General features: G+C 49.5%; 1 protein-coding gene across 1 annotated transcript in view; it reads right to left on the bottom strand.

Annotated features, from left to right (window-relative positions):
* LOC146863614 (myosin-IIIb-like) overlaps positions 1-24,395 on the bottom strand; it is a 547,606-nt gene that overhangs the window by 181,050 nt on the left and 342,161 nt on the right. Inside the window, exons 11-13 of the mRNA XM_085627644.1 lie at positions 15,811-15,911; positions 1,463-1,549; positions 1,233-1,298 (exon numbers count right to left, since the gene is read on the bottom strand). Of these exons, the coding sequence (XP_085483770.1) occupies positions 1,233-1,298; positions 1,463-1,549; positions 15,811-15,911 (254 nt within the window). The remainder of the gene's footprint in view (positions 1-1,232; positions 1,299-1,462; positions 1,550-15,810; positions 15,912-24,395) is intronic.

Here is a 24,395-nt window from a genome sequence, read left to right as displayed (position 1 = left end):
AGCAAAGCTAACCATGTATCAATGTTGAGAGCTATAGTTAAACAGCTGCAAACACTTCTCATACAGCCTCTGTGTTTGGAGCACTCCCGCACTCTCTCTCTCTCATACAGCATCTGTGTTTGGAGTACTCCAGCGCTCGCTCGCTCGCTCTCTCATACAGCCTCTGTGTTTGGAGTACTCCAGTGCTCTCTCTCTCTCTCTCATACAGCCTCTGTGTTTGGAGTACTCCAGCGCTCGCTCTCTCTCTCATACAGCCTCTGTGTTTGGAGTACTCCAGCGCTCTCTCTCTCTCTCTCTCTCATACAGCCTCTGTGTTTGGAGTACTCCAGCGCTCTCTCTCTCATACAGCCTCTGTGTTTGGAATACTCCCGCACTCTCTCTCTCTCATACAGCCTCTGTGTTTGGAGTACTCCAGTGTTCTCTCTCTCTCTCGTACAGGCTCTGTGTTTGGAATACTCCTGCGCTCTCTCTCGCTCTCATACAGCCTCTGTGTTTGGAGTACTCCAGCGCTCTCTCTCTCTCTCGTACAGGCTCTGTGTTTGGAATACTCCTGCGCTCTCTCTCTCTCTCAAACAGCCTCTGTGTTTGGAGTACTCCAGCGCTCTCTCTCTCTCTCTCTCATACAGCCTCTGTGTTTGGAGTAATCCAGCGCTCTCTCTCTCTCTCTCATACAGCCTCTGTGTTTGGAGTACTCCAGCGCTCGCTCTCTCTCTCATACAGCCTCTGTGTTTGGAGTACTCCAGAGCTCTCTCTCTCTCTCGTACAGGCTCTGTGTTTGGAATACTCCTGCGCTCTCTCTCTCTCTCAAACAGCCTCTGTGTTTGGAGTATTCCAGCGCTCTCTCTCTCTCTCTCTCATACAGCCTCTGTGTTTGGAGTAATCCAGCTCTCTCTCTCTCTCATACAGCCTCTGTGTTTGGAGAAATCCAGCTCTCTCTCTCTCTCTCTCATACAGCCTCTGTGTTTGGAGTACTCCAGCGCTCGCTCTCTCTCTCATACAGCCTCTGTGTTTGGAGTACTCCAGAGCTCTCTCTCTCTCATACAGCCTCTGTGTTTGGAGTACTCCAGCGCTCTCTCTCTCTCTCGTACAGCCTCTGTGTTTGGAATACTCCAGCGCTCTCTCTTTCTCTCAACCTTCTAGAAGCAGACATCTCTTACCCAAGGATTAGCAGAGGTAACTTCCACTTTCTAGGAGGCTCCTGCTCTTAGGGTGTAGTATCCCTTGCTACCTACCTTTGGGAAGGCGCTCTGCTCATCAAGGAGTGAAAGAATTCCCACTGGCTTCACAAGGAACAGGTCCTGGAGATACAAAAATACAGGTGATCCACCAAAGGCATCTGCAAAGGTTCAACCCCCCAGAAACCCTGTTGCAGAAGACAAAGTCAGCTTTTTCCCCCATGTGAACTGTGCTTGCCGGTGAGGGACACCCAGTCAGGCGAGTTAAAGTCACAAGAGATTCTTACCAGTATAGGCTTGTTGTTGTTGAATGCAACAGTCTCCCAGGATACCCCCTCCTGTTCGTACTCTTGCTGCTCCATCAGGAAGATATGCTACAGGGGAGGCACAAAAAACATCTGAAGTCATGAGCCTGGGTCAAGCATCAAGCAAAGCTTGAATGTAGGGGTCAATAGAGGAAGGGTATACTGCCCGTGTGGGTCACCAGCGAGAGCACAGGAGGCAGGGTCTGCATATTCATGTCACTTGAAGAAGAGTATACATGTGTGCGTAAGAGTACATAACACCTGTGGGTCACCAGCGAGAGCTCTGGAGGAAGAGTCTGTATGTTCATGTCACTTGAAGAAGAGTATACATGTGTGCAGAAGAGTATGTACCACCTGTGGGTCACCAGCGAGAGCTCTGGAGGAAGAGTCTGTATGTTCATGTCACTTCAAGAAGAGTATTGAATATGCTACTTACCAGTATGCATCTGTTCTTGGCATGTAGGGCTGCTGACATTCATATCTGTGCATAGATCGCCGCCTAGTGTTGGGTCCGGATGTTTGCACGTTGTTGTCCTGGAAGAGTCTTCGAAGTATCCTGGGATAGGTGACTCCTCCCCTGGACCACAGTGCGCATGGGCATCCTCTCCATCCTCAGATTGTTTTTCGCCATTGTGGCAGTGATGGAGTAGATACAGAAAGTGATGACCATGCTTACAGTAATTCTGAGAGCTGCAGCTGCTACAGGCGCCGGGGAGGAGGGAGGGCGATATGAATGTCAGCAGCCCTACATGCCAAGAACAGATGCATACTGGTAAGTAGCATATTCAGTTTGAGGCATGTGGGCTGCTGAATTCATATCTGTGCATAGAATACATAGCAGTACCTCCTATTAGCGGCGGCTACCAGTGCCAGCTGCAGCGGTCTGAAAAAGAGTTTTGAGAACAGCCTGTCCTACAGCTGCCTGCTGTTTTGATTGCACATCTACACAATAGTGTTTGGTAAATGTGTGTGTAGTGGACCATGTGGCTGCTCTACATATATCATGCAAAGGGATGTTTCCCAGGAAAGCCATGGAGGCCCCTAACTTACGTGTTGAGTGGGCTCATGGGGGAATCGTTAATGTGCGTTTAGCCTTTTGATAGCAAATTTGAATACATTTAACGATCCATCTGGCTATACCTGCTTTGGAGATGGCGTTACCTTTGTGGTGTGGGGCAAAGGCAACGAAAAGTTGTTTAGTCTTCCTAAAGATCTTAGTCCTGTCGATATAGTACATGAGGGCTCTCTTCACATCTAGTGTATGGAGTGCTCTTTCTGCGACAGTTTGTGGGTTTTGAAAGAAAACAGGCAGTTCAATAGTTTGATTCATATGGAACTGCGATATCACTTTGGGCATGAATTTGGGGTTGGTACGTAGTACGACCCTGTTGGCGTGAACCTGTATTGAACGGTTAGTGCCTGGAGTTCACTAACTCTTCTTAAAGAAGTGATCGCTACTAGGAAAGCTACTTTCCAGGTAAGGAATTGAATTTCGCATGAGTGTAGAGGTTCAAAGGGTGGACCCATCAGGCGTGTGAGGACCAAGTTGAGGTTCCACATTGGAGCTGGTGGGTGGCTTGGAGGAATTACTCGTTTGAGTCCTTCCAAGAATGCTTGATGGCAGGCACTCTGAATAAATGCCTGTTCTGGAGATAGGCTGATATTGCGGTCAAATGGACACGTATCGAGGTGTACGCCAGATTGCATCGGTATAGGTGTAAGAGGTAACAAATTATGTTTTGGATGGATGCGTCTAGCGGGTTAATGTCATTATTATTGCAATAGATGACGAACCTTTTCCATTTGGCTGCATAGCAAGCTCTGGTAGTGGGTCTTCTAGCTTCCTTAATGATGTCCATACAGTCAGGTGGCAGGTTTAGGTAGCCAAACTCTAGGACTTCAGGAGCCAGATTGCCAGGTTCAGCTGTTGCGGATCTGGGTGCTGAATCTCTCCATGGTTCTGCGTCAGATGCGCGGGTTTGATCCGCAGCCTTTGATGCGGCACCACGGAAAGTTCGAGAAAAGTGGTGTACCATGGCTGGCGTGCCCACGTTGGAGCAACCAGGACGAGTGTCAGTGAGTGTTGTCTGAGTTTGCGAGCCACCAGCGGTATCAACGGTGCTGGGGGAAAAGCGTACGCAAATCTGCCGGACCAGTTCATCCATATCGCATTGCCCTGCGACTGTGGATGTGGGAACCTGGCGGCAAAGCTTTGGCATTTTGCGTTTTCGCTTGTGGCGAATAGGTCTATCTCTGGATGACCCCATTGCTGGAAGTACGGTTGGAGTACTGATGGGTGTAACTCCCACTCGTGCATCTGGTGGCTGTGTCTGCTGAGCAGATCCGCCATCTGGTTGTCCTTGCCGGGGAGGTGTTCCGCCATGAGGAACATGTTCCTCTGAATGGCCCACTTCCACATGCTCTGAGCCAGATGAGACAACTGTGGAGAGTGTGTTCCTCCCTGCTTCTGTATGTAGTACATGGCGGTCATGTTGTCCGTCCGGATCAACACGACTTTGTTGCACAAGTGTACTTTGAATGCTTTCATAGCCAGGAAGATTGCCATCAGTTCTAGAAGGTTGATGTGCATCTTCTTTTGTTGTGTTGTCCATAGTCCCTGCACTGTGTAGTTGAGTACATGAGCTCCCCATCCCTGGAGAGACGCATCCGCTGTCAGTATTATCTGTGGAACAGGCTCCTGGAACGGTCGGCCCTTGCAAAGGTTTTGTGGATTCCACCAATGCAGAGAGTTGTATGCCCGACCGCTCACCAACACTAGGTCTTTTAGTTGTCCGTGAGCATGATTCCATTGACGTGCTAAGCACTCCTGAAGCGGGCGCATATGTAGTCTTGTGTGTGGGACTATGAAAATGCAGGAGGCCATCATGCCTATCAACTGCATGAACACTCGCGCGGGAAGGGAGTGTTGTGGTTTGAACTTGGAAATCAGCATTTGCATGCTGTTGATTCTCACTAAATTTGGCTGAGCTGTGGCCGCCAGAGTGTCTATGGTCGCACCTAGGTACTGTTGTACGTGTGCGGGTTGGAGATGTGATTTTGGGTAATTTGGTGAGAACCCCAGACTGTGAAGGAGGTGAATGGTGCGGGACATGTGGCTGGCACATTGCTGGGCTGACTTTGCTTGAACAAGCCAGTCGTCCAGGTAAGGGTAGACGTGTATGTGCTGCCTCCGTAGATGTGCCGCCACAGTAGCTAGGCACTTTGTGAAAACTCTGGGTGCTGTTGTGACGCCGAAGGGAAGAACCTTGAATTGGTAGTGCTGTTCCTGAATAGTGAACCTGAGATATTTCCTGTGTGATGGGTGAATGGGTATGTGGAAATACGCATCTTTGAGGTCTAGTGTGGCCAGGAAGTCTCCCTGTTTGAGCAGTGGGAGGACTTGTTGCAGGGTGAGCATGTGGAAATGCTCCGAAAGAATATAGCGGTTGAGGGGTCTCAGGTCTAGTATAGGTCTGAGTGACCCGTCCTTTTTTGGTATTAAAAAGTACAGGGAGTACACCCCCGTACCTTGCTCGTGGACGGGTACGACCTCTATTGCGCCTTTTTGCATCATGGTTAGCACTTCCTGCTGTAATAGCGCTAAGTGCTCTGAGGACATAGGACGGTGTTTGGGGGGTATTGTGGGTGGAGTAGAGGTTAATTCTAGGCAGTAACCGTGTTTGATAATATCTTTGACCCACCTGTCCGTGGTGATGGAGTTCCACGTGGCCAGGAACTTTTGCAACCTTCCCCCGACAGGTGTTGTGTGGTCGGGAGGAAGGGTGAGGGCGTCACCGTTTGTTCTTGGGAGAGGATCTGGTATTGCCGTATCCGCGTCCTCTGCCCTTTGTGCTTGAACCACGATATCCACCCCTGGTGTTTTTATCGTAGGTACTTTGGGTGTTGCCCTTGTTGTAGGTTTGCTGTGACCCCTGTCCTCTACCTGCTCCTCTATTGCCGGGGCGACGAAAGGAGCCACTCCGAAAGGTCTGCGTTTGGAGAGCCCCCATGGACTTTACAGTGTCTGTGTCCTTTTTTATTTTTTCTAGTGTGGTGTCAACCTCTGGCCCGAATAAGTAGTCTGGGTTGACCGGCTGGTTGAGGATGTTATTTTGCACCTCAGGTTTGAATCCGGAGATTTGTAACCAGGCGTGTCGTCGTAACATGACGCTAGTGTTTATGGCTCTGGCAGCTGTATCTGCGGCATCCAGTGCACACTTGATGGATGCGTTTGTGAGGAGTTGTCCCTCTCTGATGAGGATCTCTGCTCCCTCTTTGTATTGGTCAGGGAGATGTTGTAGTAATGTTTCTAGTGTGTCATAATGCGCTCGGTCGTAGCGAGCCAGGAGCGCCTGAGTATTGGCAATACGCCATATGTTAGCTGCTTGGGCTGCAACCCGTTTGCCGGAGGTCTCTAACACCTTGGACTCTTTGTCCGGGGGAGGGGCATCCCCAGTCGTCTGCGAGTGCGCCCGTTTACGAGCATTCGCGACTACTATGGAATCCAGAGGCAACTGTCATCTAATATAGGTAGGATCCCCAGGCGCTGACCTATATTTTTTGTCGATTCTGGGGTTTATTACTCTGGCCCTGGTGGGTTATTTGAAAATGTCCTTTGCTGGTTTGAGGACACCTTTCAACATGGGTAGAGTTTTAACATGTTTTTCTGAGGATGCGAAAGTGTCCATGAGAAAATCGTCCTCGATGGTGTCAGAGTGGAGTTGAACACCATGATTGGCCGCAGCACGTTCAATGAGGGCGTTGAATGCGGCAGTGTCCTCTGTGGGAGACGTTTTTGCACCATATAGCTGCGTGTCCTGCGTATCCATAGGTGCGTTTGAGTCCACAGGGTCATCCCAAGCTTGGTCAGGGTCCTGTTGGCCTTCAGGGTCCATTTCTCCGGGGTAGGGGACGTGGTCACCTATGTAGTCCTCCAAAACGTCTGTTTTGGAGTGTGTCGGAGAGAAGGACTGTGGATCTTGGTAAGAGGTATGGAAAGGCTCGTAAAGAAGTGGTTCCGAATCCACTGGCAGCTTTTTCTTTAGTGGGATCCGGTAGGAGTCCAAAGCTGGCTCGGAAGTTATCTTCCTCTTGTGAATCATCATTCTGCCTGTTGCGGCATCGATGATGTGTGATGGCGACGTCTCCGTAGGAGAGTGTTCTGCAGGTGTGATCCTGGTGTGGGTGACACGTGTTCTGATTTCGAACAGTTTTGGCGCCGTGGATGGTGGCAGGCCAAAAGTGATGTTGGCCGGTGCCGGAGAAGCTTTTTGAGCCTTTTTCGGCTCGGTGCTTGATGTGTCTTGGAGGGCCGCCTTATCTTTGATGCGTTGCAAGGATGCTGAAACTTGCCGCACCTGGAACGCCGACGGTTCTTTGGCGCCGACCGGTTCCGTTGAGGCAGGCGTGGACTTCTTCGGTGCCACGGGGTCATCGAGTCGAGGAGAGGTAGTAGCTGTCGACGGCGTCGATGATTGTGCCTTGGGTGCTGTTTTCGAAGTGGTGTGAGATCCAGCAGCCATTTTGACCTTTGTGGTTGGAGCCGATTGTTTCGGTGCCGGGAGCCGAGGCGGCTTGGCGGTACCGATGGTCTTTTTCCGTGCGTCGGCGCCGACTGCTGCAAGCTCGGCACCGAAGTCCCGTTTGGTGCGGTCGGTGCCGACGGGTTTGGCTGGCGTCGAAGGTGTGGTGGGCTTCGATCCGACCAGTGTGACTTTCAGTTTCGGTTTCTGCTGAACCGATACGGCTTTCGGTTTCGTTTCGATGAAGGGAAACCAGCCGTTTTGGGTAGTAAAGGCTGCCGCTGAATGTCCGAGGCCGGGACAGAGGGCGGGGCCGAATGGATGCGGGATAGGTCTTGGGTAAGGCCCGAAGGCGATCCCTCGACCGGAGCCACAGACTGATGCACTGGGATATCCACAGTCTGTTCGGGTAGGCCTTGCTCGTCACCGGAGCTACTCTCTTCGGCCCCTAAGGCCTCATTGTAGTCTCCTACCTCGGTGTCGGCTTCGTCTCTGTGAAAGAGTTGTTCTTCGACTTCTTCCGATCCGGAGTCGTGTTCGGAAGCGCGGCTGGAGGGTAGGTTCTCCACGTCTTGCACATCTTCGTCCTCGGCGTTGAAGATGTCAGTCGGGGCCGGTGCCGCTTGCTGCGCTTCGAGCCTCGCTGCTCGACGATTCCGGAGAGTCTTCTTGGATCGGAATCGGGCACAGGCCATACATGTGGACTCGTCGTGATCCGGTGAAAGGCATTTGTTGCACACCGGGTGGACGTCGACATGGGGATATTTCGCATTGCATACAGGGCACCACTTGAAGGGCGTCCTCGATTCCATCGTCGATGTCGGGTCGATGGTCGGGTATGATGCGAAAAAGTTGGTTTCTGGAAGTTAGTAAACTAACAAATAACTATCGATACCGATCGGGAACAGTACCAACGCGAACTAAAGGCCTTTTGGCCTGTAAAAAGTTTTTCCTAACTTGAGTCAAGATAAGCACATCCGAACCCAATGGCGGAAAAAAACAATCTGAGGATGGAGAGGATGCCCATGCGCACTGTGGTCCAGGGGAGGAGTCACCTATCTCAGGATACTTCGAAGACTCTTCCAGGACAACAACGTGCAAACATCCGGACCCAACACTAGGCGGCGATCTATGCACAGATATGAATTCAGCAGCCCACATGCCTCGAACACATGTGTGCGGAAGAGTATATAACACCTGTGGGCCACCAGCAAGAGCTCTGGAGGAAGAGTCTGCATGTTCATGTCACTTCAAGAAGAGTATACATATGTGCGGAAGAGTATATAACACCTGTGGGTCACCAGCGATGGCTCTGGAGGAAGAGTCTGTATGTTCATCTCACTTGAAGAGTATACATGTGTGCGAAAGAGTATATAACACCTGTGGGTCACCAGCGAGAGCTCTGGAGGAAGAGTCTGCGTATTCATGTCACTTCAAGGAGAGTATACATGTGTGCGGAAGAGTATACAACACATGTCGGTCATCAGCAAGAGCTCTGGAGGAAGAGTCTGCATGTTCATGCCACTTCAAGAAGAATATACATGTGTGCGAAAGAGTATATAACACCAGTGGGTCACCAGCTAGAGCTCTGGAGGAAGAGTCTGCATGTTCATGTCACTTGAAGAAGAGTATACATGTGTGCGGAAGAGTATATAACAGCTGTGGGTCACCAGCGACAGCACAAGAGGCAGGGTCTGCGTATTCATGTCACTTGAAGAGTATACAACATGTGTGCGGAAGAGTATATAACACCTGTGGGTCACCAGCGAAAGCTCTGGAGAAAGAGTCTGCATGTTCATGTCACTTCAAGAAGAGTATACATGTGTGCGGAAGAGTATATAACAACTGTGGGTCACCAGCGAGAGCACAGGAGGCAGGGTCTGCGTATTCATGTCACTTGAAGAAGAGTATACATGTGTGCTGAAGAGTATATAACGCCTGTGGGTCACCAACGAGAGGTCTGGAGGAAGAGTCTGCATGTTCATGTCACTTCAAGAAGAGTATACAACATGTGTGCGGAAGAGTATGTACCACCTGTGGGTCACCAGCGAGAGCTCTGGAGGAAGAGTCTGTATGTTCATGTCACTTGAAGAAGAGTATACATGTGTGCGGAAGAGTATATAACACCTGTGGGTCACCAGCGAGAGCTCTGGAGGAAGAGTCTGTATGTTCATGTCACTTGAAGAAGAGTATACATGTGTGCGGAAGAGTATGTACCACCTGTGGGTCACCAGCGAGAGCTCTGGAGGAAGAGTCTGTATGTTCAGGTCACTTCAAGAAGAGTATACATGTGTGCGGAAGAGTATGTACCACCTGTGGGTCACCAGCGAGAGCTCTGGAGGAAGAGTCTGTATGTTCAGGTCACTTGAAGAAGAATATACATGTGTGCGAAAGAGTATACAACACATGTCGGTCATCAGCAAGAGCTCTGGAGGAAGAGTCTGCATGTTCATGACACTTGAAGAAGGGTAATCTACACGTGTGGGTCACCAGCTAGCGCACAGGAGAAAGAGTCTGCATGCTCAGGTCACTTGAAGGCAAGCATACTACATGTGCAGGTTACCAGTCAGAGCACAGGCGGAAGAGTCTGCATGTTCATGTCACTTCAAGAAGAGTAACCTACAAGTGTGGGTCACAAGCCAGAGCACTAAAGAAAGAATACGCAAGTCACCACGAGAAGAGTTTACTGCATGTGCAGGTCACAAGCCAGAGCACAGGCGGAAGAGTCTGCATGTTCAGGTCACTTGAAGAACAGCATGCTACACGTGTGGGTCATCAGACAGACCACAGGAGCAAGGGTCTGTATGTGAAAGTCAATGGAAGAAGAGTATACTACATAAATGGGTCACCAGCCAGAGCAGGGGAGATAGAGTCTGCACGTTCATGTGACTTGAAGAAGAGTATACTACACGTATGAATCACCAGCTAGTGCACTGGAGGATTAGTCTGTATGTGCTAGTCACTGGAAGAGGAGTATACCACAAGTGTGGGTCACCAGCCAGAGCTCTGGAAAAAGAGTCTGTATGTGCACGTCAACAGAGGAAGAGTATACTACATGTGTGACTCATCAACCACAGGAAGAGTCTGCATGTGCAAGCCACAGAATTAGGAGCAAGAGTCTACACGTGTGTGGGTCACCAGTGAGGACACCTGGAGGAAGTGTGCACAGGCAGGTGATCAACCAGGGCTGAAGAACAAGAGTCTAAATATGCACATTGACAGCTACTGCACTGGAGGAGAAATGTGCTTGTGCACAATATAATAAGGGTGCACTGGAGGAGTGTAGTTGTGAGAGTGCACGTGCATGACACTAGTCGGGTGCATGTGAAGACATCGAAGAACAGTTCGGTAGCAAGGTTTGCAGAGTGTGTGTGGCTGCGGATTAATAGCATGAGTTGGAATGTTCATGCATGGGTAACTGATGTATGGAGTTGTAGGGTACACACGCAGCTGTTACCTAAGCACCAGACCAGAAGCGTGCATGAAGAAACTCGTACCATAGGTCTGTGGCAGTGAAGCCTGCATTAACAGACTCATAGCAAAGGTCTGTAAAACAGAAGCGTGTGTGAACAGACATGAGCCATAGGTATGTGGAGCAGAACCGTACATGAACAGACTTTAACCATATGTCTGTGGAGCACAAGCATGTATTAACAGACACAAACCATTGGTCTACAGAGCAGAAGCGTGCATGAACAGACTCAAACCATGGGTCTGTGGAGAAGCGTGCATGAACAGACTCAACCATAGGTCTGTGGAGCAGAGGTGTGTATGAACATTTTCAAACCAAAGGTTTGTGAAACCGAAGTGAGCATGAACAGATTTGTTGAGGAGAAGCGAGAATGAACAGATTCATCACACGGGTCAGTGGAGGAGAAGCGTGCATGAACAGACTCACCCAAAGGTCTGAGGAACAGAAGCGTGTATCTACAGACTCGAACCATAGGTCAGTGGAACAGAAGCATGCATCAACAGACTAGAACCATAGGTCTGTGGAGCAGAAGTGTGCATGGACAGACTCAAACCATGGGTCTGTGGAGGAGAGGCGTGCATGGACGCATTCAAACCATATTTCTGTGGACCAGACATGTGCATGAACAGACGCGAATCATAGGTCTGTGAAGCAGAAGCATGCATGAACAGACTCGAACCATAGGTCTGTGGAGGAGAAGCGTGTAGGAACAGACTCAAACCATAGGTCTGTGGAGGAGAAGCGTGTAGGAACAGAGTTGTAACATAGGTCTATGGAGCAGAAGAGTATCAACAGACTCAAACCGTATATCTGTGGAACAGAAGCGTTCATGAACATTCTCAAACCAAAGGTTTGTGAAGCAGAAGTGAGCATGAACAGAGTAATGCTAGGTTTGTTGAGAAGAAGCGAGAATAAACAGGTTTGTAAGTTAAGTCTGTGGAGCAAAAGCATGCAGGAACAGACTTGAACCAAATGTCTGTGGAGGAGAAACATGCATGAACAGACTTGAACCATAGGTTTGTGGTGGAGAAGTGTGCGTGAACAGACTTGAACCAAAGGTCTGGGGAGGAGAAGTGTGCGTGAACAGACTTGAACCAAAGGTCTGTGGAGGAGAAGTGTGCGTGAACAGACTTGAACCAAAGGTCTACAGAGCAGAACCGAGCATGAACAGACTTGAACCAAAGAACTACAGAGCAAAAGCATGAATGAACAGACTTGAACCATAGGTCTGTAGAGGAGAAGTGTGCATGAACAGACTTGAACCAAAGGTCTGCAGAGCAGAACAGAGCATGAACAGACTTGAACCAAAGGTCTGTGGGGGAGAAGTGTGCGTGAACAGACTTGAACCAAAGGTCTGTGGAGGAGAAGTGTGCATGAACAGACTTGAACCAAAGGTCTACAGAGCAGAACCGAGCATGAACAGACTTGAACCATAGGTCTACAGAGCAAAAGCATGCTTGAACATACTTGAACCATAGGTCTGTGAAGGAGAAGTGTGCGTGAACAGACTTGAACTAAAGGTCTGTGCAGGAGAAGTGTGCGTTAACAGACTTGAACCAAAGGTCTACAGAGCAGAATCGTATATGAACAGACTCAAACCATTCGTCTGTGGAACAGAAGGGTGCATGAACATAGTTGTAACATACGGCTGCGTAGCAGAACAGCATCAAAAGACTCAAACCGTATCTCTGCGGAACAGAAGCATTCATGAACATTCTCAAACCAAAGGTTTGTGAATCAGAAGTGAGCATGAACAGAGTAATGCTAGGTTTGTTGAGGAAGAAGCGAGAATGAACAGGTTCGTAAACTAAGTCTGTGGAGCAAAAACATATGTGAACAGACTTGAACCATAGGTTTGTGGAGGAGAAGTGTGCGTGAACAGACTTGAACCATAGGTCTACAGAGCAAAACGCTGCGTGAACAGACTTGAACCAAAGGTCTGTGGAGGAGAAGTGTGCGTAAACAGACTTGAACCAAAGGTCTGTGGAGGAGAAGTGTGCATGAACAGACTTGAACCAAAGGTCTGTGGAGGAGAAGTGTGCGAGAACAGACTTGAACCAAAGGTCTGTGGAGGAGAAGTGTGCGTTAATAGACTTGAACCAAATGTCTGTGGAGAAGTGTGCGTGAACAAACTTGAACCAAAGGTCTACAGAGCAGTACAGAGTATGAACAGACTTGAACCAAAGGTCTGTGGAGGAGAAGTGTGCGTTAATAGACTTGAACCAAAGGTCTGTGGAGGAGAAGTGTGCGTGAACAGACTTGAACTAAAGGTCTGTGGAGGAGAAGTGTGCGAGAACAGACTTGAACCAAAGGTCTGTGGAGGAGAAGTGTGCGTGAACAGACTTGAACTAAAGGTCTGTGGAGGAGAAGTGTGCGAGAACAGACTTGAACCAAAGGTCTGTGGAGGAGAAGTGTGCGTTAATAGACTTGAACCAAAGGTCTGTGGAGAAGTGTGCGTGAACATACTTGAACCAAAGTTCTACAGAGCAAAAGCGTGCATGAACAGATATTGAACCATACGTTTGTGGAGGAGAAGCGTGCGTGAAAAGACTTGAACCAAAGGTCTACAGAGCAGAAACGAGCATGAACAGACGTGAACCATCGGTTTGTTGACCAGAAGTGTGCATGAACAAACTCAAACCATGGGTCTGTGGAGGAGAAGCGTGCATGAACAGATTCAAACCATACATCTGTGGAGCAGAAGAGTGCATCAACAGACTCAGACCGTATATCTGTGGAACAGAAGCATTCATGAACAATCTCAAACCAAAGGTTTGTGAAGCAGAAGTGAGCATGAACAGACTAATAATAGGTTTGTCGAGAAGAAGCAAGAATGAACAGGTTCGTAAGCTAAGTCTATGGCGGAAAAGCATGTGTGAACAGACTTGAACCAAAGGTCTGTGGAGGAGAAGTGTGCGCAAACAGACTTAAACCAAAGGTCTGTGGAGGAGAAGTGTGCGTGAACAGACTTGAACAGAAGGTCTACAGAGCAAAGGCATGCATGAACAGATATTGAACCATAGGTTTGTGGAGGAGAAGTGTGTGTGACCATACTTGAACAAAAGGTCTGTGGAGGAGAAGTGTGCGTGAACATACTTAAACCAAAGGTCTGTGGAGGAGAAGTGTGCATAAACAGACTTGTACCAAAGGTCTCTGGAGGAGAATTGTGCTCGAACAGACTTGAATCAAAGGTCTGTGGAGGAGAATTGTGCGCGAACAGACTTGAACTAAAGGTCTACAGAGCAGAACCGAGCATGAACAGACTTGAACCATAGGTCTACAAAGCAAAAGCATGCTTGAACATACTTGAACCATAGATCTGTGGAGGAGAAGTGTGAGTGAACAGACTTGAACTAAAGGTCTGTAGAGGAGAAGTGTGCGTGAACAGACTTGAACCAAAGGTCTGTGGAGGAGAAGTGTGTGAGAACAGACTTGAACCAAAGGTCTGTGGAGGAGAAGTGTGTGAGAACAGACTTGAACCAAAGGTCTGTGGAGGAGAAGTGTGCGAGAACAGACTTGAACCAAAGGTCTGTGGAGAAGTGTGCATGAACAGACTTGAACCAAAGGTCTACAGAGCAGTACAGAGTATGAACAGACTTGAACCAAAGGTCTGTGGAGGAGAAGTGTGCGTGAACAGACTTGAACCAAAGGTCTGTGGAGAAGTGTGCATGAACAGACTTGAACCAAAGGTCTACAGAGCAGTACAGAGTATGAACAGACTTGAACCAAAGGTCTGTGGAGGAGAAGTGTGCGTGAACAGACTTGAACCAAAGGTCTGTGGAGAAGTGTGCATGAACAGACTTGAACCAAAGGTCTACAGAGCAGAACAGAGTATGAGCAGACTTGAACCAAAGGTCTACAGAGCAGAACCGAGCATGAACAAACGTGAACCATCTGTCTGTTGACCAGAGGTGTGCATGAACAGACTCAAACCATCTTTCTGTGGACCTGACCTGTGAATTAACAGACTCAAACCATAGGTCTGTGGAGCAGAAGCGTGTATGATAAGACTCAAACCATACATCTGTGGAGCAGAAGGGTGTATGAACAGATTTGTAACATAGGTCTGTGGAGCAGAAGAGTATCAACAGACTCAAACCATATATCTGTGGAACAGAAGCGTTCATGAACAATCTCAAACCAAAGGTTTGTGAAGCAGAAGTGAGCATGAACAGAGTAATGATAGGTTTGTTGAGAAGAAGCGAGAATAAACACGTTTGTAAGCTAAGTCTGAGGAGCAAAAGCATGCAGGAACAGACTTGAACCAAAGGTCTGTGGAGGAGAAGTGTGCGTGAACAGACTTCAACCAATGTTCTGTGGAGGAGAAGTGTGCGTGAACAGACTTGAACTAAAGGTCTGTGGAGAAGTGTGCATGAACAGACTTGAACCAAAGGTCTGTGGAGGAGAAGTGTGCATGAACAGACTTGAACCAAAGGTCTGTGGAGGAGAAGTGTGCATGAACAGACTTGAACCAAAGGTCTGTGGAGGAGAAGCGTGCATGAACAGATTCAAACCATATTTCTGTGGACCAGACATGTGCATTACCAGACTCAACCATAGGTCTGTGGAGTAGAAGGGTGTATGAACATAGTTGTAACATACGGCTGCGTAGCAGAACAGCATCAACAGACTTAAACCGTATATCTGTGGAACAGAAGCATTCATGAACAATCTCAAACCAAAGGTTTGTGAAGCAGAAGTGAGCATGAACAGACTAATAATAGGTTTCTCGAGAAGATGCAAGAATGAACAGGTTCGTAAGCTAAGTCTGTGGAGCAAAAGCATGTGTGAACAGACTTGAACCAAAGGTCTGTGGAGGAGAAGTGTGCGTGAACAGACTTGAACCAAAGGTCTGTGGAGGAGAAGTGCGCGAGAACAGACTTGAACCAAAGGTCTGTGGTGGAGAAGTGTGCGTTAATAGACTTGAACCAAAGGTCTGTGGAGAAGTGTGCGTGAACAGACTTGAACCAAAGGTCTACAGAGCAGAACCAAGTATAAACAGACTTGAACCTAAGGTTGGTGGAAGAGAAATGTGCATGAACAGACTTGAATCCCAGGGTTTTGGAGAGGAGAAGTGAGCATTAACAGACTCATTCCTTGTCTGCAGTGAAGTGTGTGTGAACAGACAAATACCATGTTTATGGAACAGAAGTGTGCAAGAAGAGACTCAAATTCAGGTCTGTGGATCTAAAGTGTTCGAGTGCATGTCTCCAACAGGCTGGTGGATCAGACCTTCATGTATAGCAATCCCTGGTCTGGTTGATGATGGAGAACCAAGTGTGCCATGTACAATGGCCTGCTGGGATGGGGTCTAGAAATGGAACTGTGTCACTTACATGGTTGAAGAAGAACTGTAGCTGCTCGTTGGCCAGGTTGATGCATAACTGCTCATAACGGTTCACTGCAAAGTTCTCAAACCCAAAGATGTCCAAAATTCCTGAAAAAAGAACCATGAAGAATTCAAGAAAAGATTTCAGATTTCCTCAAGCTCAGAATAAGAATGAAAATTCACAGGATGACCTGGAAGCAGGCAGATCTTGTGCCTAGAGCTGGCGCAATCTTCCCCTATTGCGCTATGGAACACTCGCCCTCATACAGAATGCGCTCCTACATGAGCCAAGTGCAGTACGGTATTTCAGCTCAATGGGGGCTTCATAGCAGAGGAGGGGACCTAGGCTGGGGTGATCGCACACTGCTGCTGACGGAGGGGCAGCCAAACCTTGGCTACACCTGGTAGAGCCTTCACCAAGAGCCTGGTATCAGCAGCACAGCTGAGCTGCAACCATGAGTGAACTGCCCCATGGAGGTAAATGCTCCCTGACCGGAAGTGACTCAGCACTGGATTCTACAGCACTTCCTGCCACTTAGTAGCACTTCGTGTCCAGAGGGAGAGGGCAAGCTTCAATCTAGAAGCTTGTCTACCAGAGACAACTCAATGGGCGGCATATTGGATTAGCCTAGATGAAGGGTGGGTAACAAGAGTCACTGTGTGCGCGCCTTGGTGGGCCACCACTGGAAGGCTGGTCTGGGCTGAGGAAACCTAAGGTCACGTAAACTCTGCGTAGATCCTCTGTGATCACAGAGCTACCCTAAGGATGCTAGACATACTTTGGGTGATTTGTTAAAAACACATCTATATTTATGACCCTATGAGATACTGAAAGTCCTGGTCCATCTAAAAAATACTGAGGTATATATTAAACGTTTGCGCCAAAGCAGCTGAAAGCAGCTCAGGCTGCGGAGTGTGAGCAAGAGGTAGAGAGAGGCAAAAAGAGAGGAAGTAGACACACACTGATGGAGAGACAGTAAGAGGAAAATAGGAGGCGAGGTGAAAGCTAAGGAGAGAGAAAAAGACAAAAAGAGAAGATTGTTTTTAATTTAATTAACTGCCAGAGAGCACCATGGTTTAAGACAGGCAGAGCAGGCCCAGCTAGTAAAGTGGAAGAAAAAAAAAAATCTCTTTTTACCAGTGAGACCCCTGGGAGGCGGAAGCCGTGAGCAATCTTGGTCTTTGGCCATCCCTTAAACAGCCCTTTCTCATCACACCAGTGTTCATATGTTGACTGTTTCCACACAGTGCACCTACAGTAAAACACAGGGCCCCTCAGTGACAAGTCTCACCATGACTGCAGTCCAGGTTTGTTTCAGGTCACAGCACCTGTTCTAAACCTGCGAGGGGCCGAGACCACCCCACAAACCCTTCACCGGACTGATTGAGGGAGTCTGCCATGAGGAGAAGATCCTGCCCAACCCAGGTCCTGATGACACAGTAGGCACAGTTCACTCCTGACAGTTTCTTGGTACAAAAGTGTCCTAGGAGTGCTCGCTGGAGCAGGATTCCCTCACACGCACTGCTCGTTACCGTGCGAGGACCTCTGGTAGACACACACCTCCAGCTCTTCTTCAGAACTTGCGTGCATCGTCACAGAGTCTAGATTCCACCTTCTAAGAATGACAGGGGCGGGTGTGGTATGGGGAGGTGACAGCGTGCCCCAGACTGTGCGTGCATCGTCACAGAGTCTAGATTCCACCTTCTAAAAATGACAGGGGAAGTGGTGGTGTTGTAAATGGCCCTTTTTGCAGGATTATCCCCAAACTTTTTGCTTTTCCCTCCTATTTATCCCTGACCTATTTGTGTTGGTTTTAGGACCCTGGGCACTTTACCACTGCTAATCAGTGCTAAAGTGCAAGTGCCCCTATGGTAAATTGTGTCATGGACTGGTGTTTCCATGATTGGATATTTGATTTACTTGTTAGTCCCTAGCAAATTGCACTGCGTGTGCCAGGGCCTGTGAATCTAATGCTACCCGGGGGCCTGCAGCACTGATTGTGCCACCCACGTGAGAAGCCCCGAAAATGATAACTCAGACCTGCCATTGCAGAATCTGCGCGCAGTTTGCAACCGCCATGTCAACTTGGCAAGTGCACCCACTGGCCGGTCCCTAACCTTCCCTTTTCTTACATGTCAGACATCCACCAGGTAGGTCCAAGGTACCCCTGTGGGCCGGGTGCAGTGTATGTGAAAGGTAGGATATACACCGATGTGTGTGGCATGTCCTAATAGTGAATTACAGTCAATTTAGTTTTTCACTATTGTAAGGCTATCACTTCGCCATAGGACAGAATGGGAGGTTTGTTTATAACATCTTATAAACATAACTGGCCCTGGGAGTTCGGTGAGAAAATAGAATTTAGTATGCCTGAACTCAGAATCTAAAGATGCATCTTTTAGTGAAGGTGATTTTTACATTCTGTTTGAAAATACGACTTTTAGAAAATAGTTATTTTCTTGCTCACTCATGCCGTGTGCCTCAGCTGGAAAGTGGATTGCCTGCCTGGGTTTTGGATGACAGAAGGCTGGCGGGCCGGAGGGGCTCCAGATAGTCCAGGTAGGTCAGGAAAGGGCTGAATAGACCTGGGCTGCGGTGGGGGAAGGGGAAGGAGATTTCCTTGCACCTCAAAGGGCCTGGTCTGCCTTTGACAAGGCCGTCTCCATCTCCTGCCAGAATTCACACCAGAGAAGGTCAAACTGATTCTGGCTGGGCACAGACACCCACGGCCTCAAAGATCAAAGGATTTTTGGACATAAATAATGGGTCCCAGACCCCTCAACTGTAGGACTCATCTGGAACAAGAAGACTGCCAAGAAGAAGAGCTGGAGAAGCTGCGAAAAGGAATGACTGCTTTGCTGGGTGCTTCGCTGGGCTGACCTGCAGTGGCTGCTTCTGTCTTGGGCAGTGAAAGGACTGGACTGAACTTTCTGCAACCTAATTTTTGAGTCTCTCCAAGGGCTTGAAGTAGAGCGTGCCTGTGAGAAGTTGGCCTGGTATATGCTGTTCACTAGTTAAAGTGGACACCTTGCACCAGTACAATTCGACTCTTATGGTAGTAGGTTTAAGACAACCTTTCAAGAAAGCTATCCTAGTGGTAGCTGTGGAGAGCAGACTTCAGGCTAAGTCTTTAGAGGAATGTAAAGCAGCTTGTTTTACCTTATAATCTCTTGAATTACTAAATGAAAGGATACCACACAGGTATATATATCAAATATATATGTATTTATTACTAACAACTCTCTGCTAATCTCTTTATGAGATTAGAAGTCAGGAACATATGAACAAATCAACATTTCACAATAAGTTAAGCACAAATATGGCTGGGGCCCTAGGGGCGTACCAGACCATATACTAAAAAAGAGACTTGGAGATAACGACTTGCAAGGGGACAAGGCCTAGGGCCTTCAGAAGCGCTGGGGCCTCACGAAATCACCCAAGGCAGGTTAGTAAAAGACCCACGTGAGACGCATGCAGTGTGAGAACACAGTCGCAAATCCCTATTGACTTCAATGGAGCAAGTCGCGATTGGAAATTAAGAGTTTTAGGATACTTCGGGAGAATCTACAAGCAAGTCACTTACAGGATAAGTAGTTCTAGAGCCAACACACACAGGAGCACCGTAGTGCTGGAGTTACCTCACCCAGGGAAGCCGGGTGCATAGGTGTCTTTTGGTGTCGGGTCGCGGTGTCGTTTTCAATGGGAGCCAAAGAAGACTTGCTGCTTGTGAAGACAGGAGAAGTGTCCGGTGGAATCCAAGGCTGGATTCAGAAGAAGGAAGACCTGAAAGCAGAGGGGACAGTGTTCAAAGTCACTTGGCAGTGACCCGCGGCAAGGAAGATGGATGCCCACAGTCGTTGGGTGATTTCAGGTGATCACGGGTGTCTTGTCTCTTTAGCCACAAGGTCCAGGAGGCGTCAACGACGACCAGGAGCTGGATTCGGCACAAAGTCTGCAACTTACTGCGGTGTCGGTGACCAGTTTGGAGCCAAAAAGCCTTAGTAACAGCAAGTCTCGTGGAAAGGATAAACAGTCAGCGGTGCAGACCAGCAAGGTCTGAGGGACTCACCCAGCGAGGGTAAGTGATGGCAGGCCTGGAGCAACCAGGGGAGCCCTTTGGAACTGTAGAAAAGTCTTCTGGGGACCCACAAGCCAACTGGCAAGGGATTGTGAATACTGCTCGAAAAGGATTCACTCATCAGGGTCCCACGGTCACTCGGGATGGGGTAGGCCTCTGATCTTCAGAGGGATTCCTGCTGGAGGCTGGACCACACGTGGTCCAATGCACAGGTTCGTAGAACGTCGTGAAAGGGTTGCACTCGAAAATAGTGCACGGTACCCAGGGATTGCGGTTCCTCGTCACTCGTGGGGTCCACTTGCCTCAGCGTCGCTGGGGACTCACGATGTTCTTGGATAAGTCAGGAAATGTTCTTCCTGGGCTGCAGGGACTTCGGACTCAGGCGGGAGCGGGAAAGATTGCGACCGTTGATTGCAAGATTTGGTGCCTGCCAAGCAGGGGAGTCACTCCTGGACTCCAAGAGAGATTATTCCGTCTTCCAGAGGTAGTGGAACGTCGAAGGTCCAGGATTCTTCTTAAGAGCGTCGTCCAGGGATATATAGTTTGCAATGGCAAGGGTTCCCTAACTTATACTGAAAGGAAGGGAGGGACTAGCTCTATGACACCACCTATGGGAGGGTCAGGGGAGTGGGTGGCTACACCCACTTCCCTTTGTCCAGTTTCGCACCAGAGCAGGGGCAGGTAGCCCCTGAGCCGGTTTGAACTGGTGTATGCACAGAGGAGCCTACTGCTCCCCCAGTGCAGGACTTCAAAGCACTTTAGGAGTGTACCCACCCAGCCCCAATACACTAAACCCTGTCTGGGAGGTGGTCACATTTCCCTGTGACAGGAAACCTATTGTTGGGCCTCCTCCACTGCGAGTTTCGGTCATCAGCAGGAGGGCAGCCCAGTGTCTGTGCTGGTGGCATCCATTTTGTGATGCCAGGGCTCTTCAGGATTCTACTGCGTTTCCACAGTAGGTACATGTGTATCCCTCTAGAATGGTGGGATCATACTCACACCCAAGTTACTGGAGTGGGGGTATGATTCCAAAGCGTTTGACACCAAACACAACATGTTTTGATGCAGCCATTCCAAGGTTAGCATTAACAGCGAGGTTATAATCCACTTAAGAGTATATGGTTTGTCCGCATTCGCAAACAGCCCCAGAGAATAGACTCTGAGAGCCGCAGAGGGGCCCTGCTCAGGCAGAGGCACCCCCTCACATGGAAACCAAGCACCCTGCCCTCAGGATTGATAGGGCCTGCCTTAGGGATGACTGATAGGTTTAAATGTGTGCGCAGGGAGAGATATAGTGAACCTATAGCTCAGTGAGGAGTGCTAGCACTACCTCACCCAGGTTGCAGTAGCAGGCCTGTGGTGTCAGATTTAGTCTGCTTCGCAGGGGTGGCATAATACATGCTTCAGCCCCTGGTAGGCCTGTGAAGTACCTATGCCCTCGGTACATAAGGTACCATATAATAGGGGCTCACAAGGGACCACAGTATCCAATCACTAGTGCACCTAATGTGCACTCCAGGTTGTTTAGAGAGAACAGAGAGGCTGGGGCCTGATTAGCAGGGACCCAGCCAGACTATAGCCAGAAACCAGTGTAAACATCAGAAAAAAGTGGGGGCAACATAAGAGGCAGATCCTACTCTCCTACAGTGCCCCCTGTTCACGAAGTCTCAGGAACAGCAAAGACTTCAAGTTCTTCGACCCGCAGCACTAGGGACTGTGTGTTTTGTGCTGCAACCCGAAGAACACCAACTCGACGACGTCTACGAAACTGCTGCCCACTCCGTGACCTGAAGGCACCGCAGAGGGCACTGCCGCAACACAACCCTGGTCTCACCGACGACGCCTGTTGACACCGCCACCGAGCTGCTACTTGCACCGCGACTAGTGGGCACCGCACTCCGCACTGCCTCGCTTCACGCCGAAGCTTTGGCACTGCAGAGAGCACCGCAGCAACGCCGCACGGTGACCCTGGTCTCACCGACGACGTCCGTTGACGCTGCCACCAAGCCGCTGCTCGCACCGCGACCTGTGGGCACTGCACTTCACACCACCTTGCTGCACGAGGACGCCTTGGCCTTCCTGACGCCGCCATTTCCTGCCGAGATCGACGCCACTGCTTGCACCGTGGTATGGGGGCACCGCTCGTAAGTTACACGACGCACCACCCTCATTCCACACCGCAGCCTTGGCTCACCGATGCTGGCACCATCGACTCCCGTTCGTCCAACGACGAAAGCACTTCAGCAACGACGACGACGCTGCTTGCACCATGACCTGCTAGCATCGTGGGGAGCACTGCCTTCATCTCACACCGCGACCCTGGTCTCACCGACGACGCCATCTGATGCTGTTAACGAGCCGCTGCTCGCACCGCGACCTGGGGGCACCGCACACCGCACCGCTGCCCCTCGCACCGCAGCACCCGATGCCTGCCGGTGCCTGCGCTCCTGATTCCATCAGAGAGGAGCCCGACCTGCAATGCGAGTAACTTCAAGAGCCCCGACGACTCCTGCACCAACCTCCGGAACTGACGCCTGCGAACGCAGTGTCCTCGGAGACTCGACCCAGAGGTCACCAGCGCCCTGCATTTCTAAAAGGTACAGCCAGAACGGTTTTGGATTTGTGTGCTCACGACGCCGTGGTAGCCGGAAGGAGCTATCCACACAAGGAACTCTTTTTAATCAGTGTATTTTTGATCTGTGAACTTTTAAGTATAGTATGGTGGATTTTTTTTAATCGTTTTTGGGTCTCTTTTTAATTATATAAAAATATTGGATATTTTTCTAAACTGGTGTGGTGTCCCTTTGTAGTGCGTACACTGTATTACGGTTGGTTATGTGCAAATGCTTTACACACTGCCTCTAAGATAAGCCTGGCTGCTCATGCCAAGCTACCTAGGGGGTGAGTAGGGGTTATTTTAGACCTGTAACTCCCATATCCTGACTAGAGTGGCGGTTTTTGCCTGACTTTGGCCCACGTCCTAGCCTGCCAAAAATCCCATTTCTAACAGGTGGTATGTGAAGGAGACAGCGGGCCCCAGACTCTGTGCGTGCATACTCACAGAGTCTGGATTCCACCTTCTAAGAATGACAGAGGTAGACGTGGTATGTGGAGGTGACAGCATGGTCCCAGATTCCACCTACTAAGAATAAAAGGGGCGTCATGGTAGGTGGAGGTGACAGCGGGCCCCAGACTCTGTGAGTGCTTCATCACTGAGTCTGGATTCAACCTTCTAAGAATGACAGGGGTAGGGGTGGTATGTGATGGAGATAGCTGGCCCCAGACTCTGTGCGCACTTCATCACAGAGTCTAGATTCAACCTTCTAAGAATGACAAGGGCAGGGGTGGTATGTGGATGAGACAGCTGGCCCCAGACTCTGTGAGTGCATCATCACAGAGTCTGGATTCCACCTGCTAAGAATGACAGGGGTGGGAGTTTTGTATAATTAAAAGAGCCACATCCTCACTCTTTTTTTTTTTTTTATAGAAACCTTTATTACACAATAAAATACATACAAGGGCCTACAACCACCAAGGCCGGCCGCTACAGAGCCCGAGGGCCCGCAATGCAACGCCACACATTCAGATGAACCAGAGGCGAAGCTCCCGGCAGTTCGTGAGCACATGCAACAGGCCGTGGCCATAGGCCAAGAGCAATCGGAAAAAGCAGTTTCATTTTCTATTAAATACAAAACACACTCAAGGCAATGAGAGTCCGAAATAGCAGCGTGCGCTTCCCAGGACGGGAGACAACGTACAGTGTCCAAAGCAGTTCTTGACAGGAAGTGGTAGTGGGGGGCAATGGGAAGACAAAGTCTGGAACACACCTCACACAATCCCGCAGAATGCGTGGCTAGGGGGACAAAGCAATATCGACCTCTAACGGCAGAGGCGGGGTGCAGATACGTCCACGATATAAATTCCATGGACCCCATACCTTAGTCCATTTCCCAGGCTTGCCTCTCGCCACATACACCGTCTTTTCCCTAAACATACACCAGTCCATATTCTCCTTCCATACCGCGATCGTGGGCGGCCTCGGGGAGCTCCACAACTGTGCAATGTTACGCTTGGACACCATGTACCCCAAAGTCACCCACTGCGTCTGTGCCGCATTATAGTCATTCGGTTCCCAGACATTCAACAAACACCTCCTAGCCTCTGGCAACAGAGCAACATGCGTGACCTCCTCCATTACAGCGTGGATACCGTTCCAAAATCGCACAACCTCCGAACATTCCCATAGGATATGAAGAAAGGTACCCGACAGGCCACATCCACGCTTACACATGCCATCCTTCGAGTAACCCATACGTAGCAAACCGGGCCCCGTGACATACACTCTATGTAGGATCTTCAGCTGTACGAATCGTAAGCGGGCCGGGATCGCCACCTCTTTCGGGGAGGCCACCGCCGATACCCAGTCCTCATCGTCCAGTTCCAAGCCGTCGCCCGTCCATGCCTCCCGCAGACGGATCAGCAAGTCCGCGCGATCATTAATAAGTTTTTTGTA

The sequence above is a fragment of the Triturus cristatus genome, chromosome 2_1 (assembly GCF_964204655.1).
Source record: "Triturus cristatus chromosome 2_1, aTriCri1.1, whole genome shotgun sequence".
Lineage (NCBI taxonomy): Eukaryota > Metazoa > Chordata > Amphibia > Caudata > Salamandridae > Triturus > Triturus cristatus.
The sequence above is the reverse complement of the archived record's forward strand: the minus strand, read 5'-3'. Positions and strand labels throughout refer to the sequence as shown.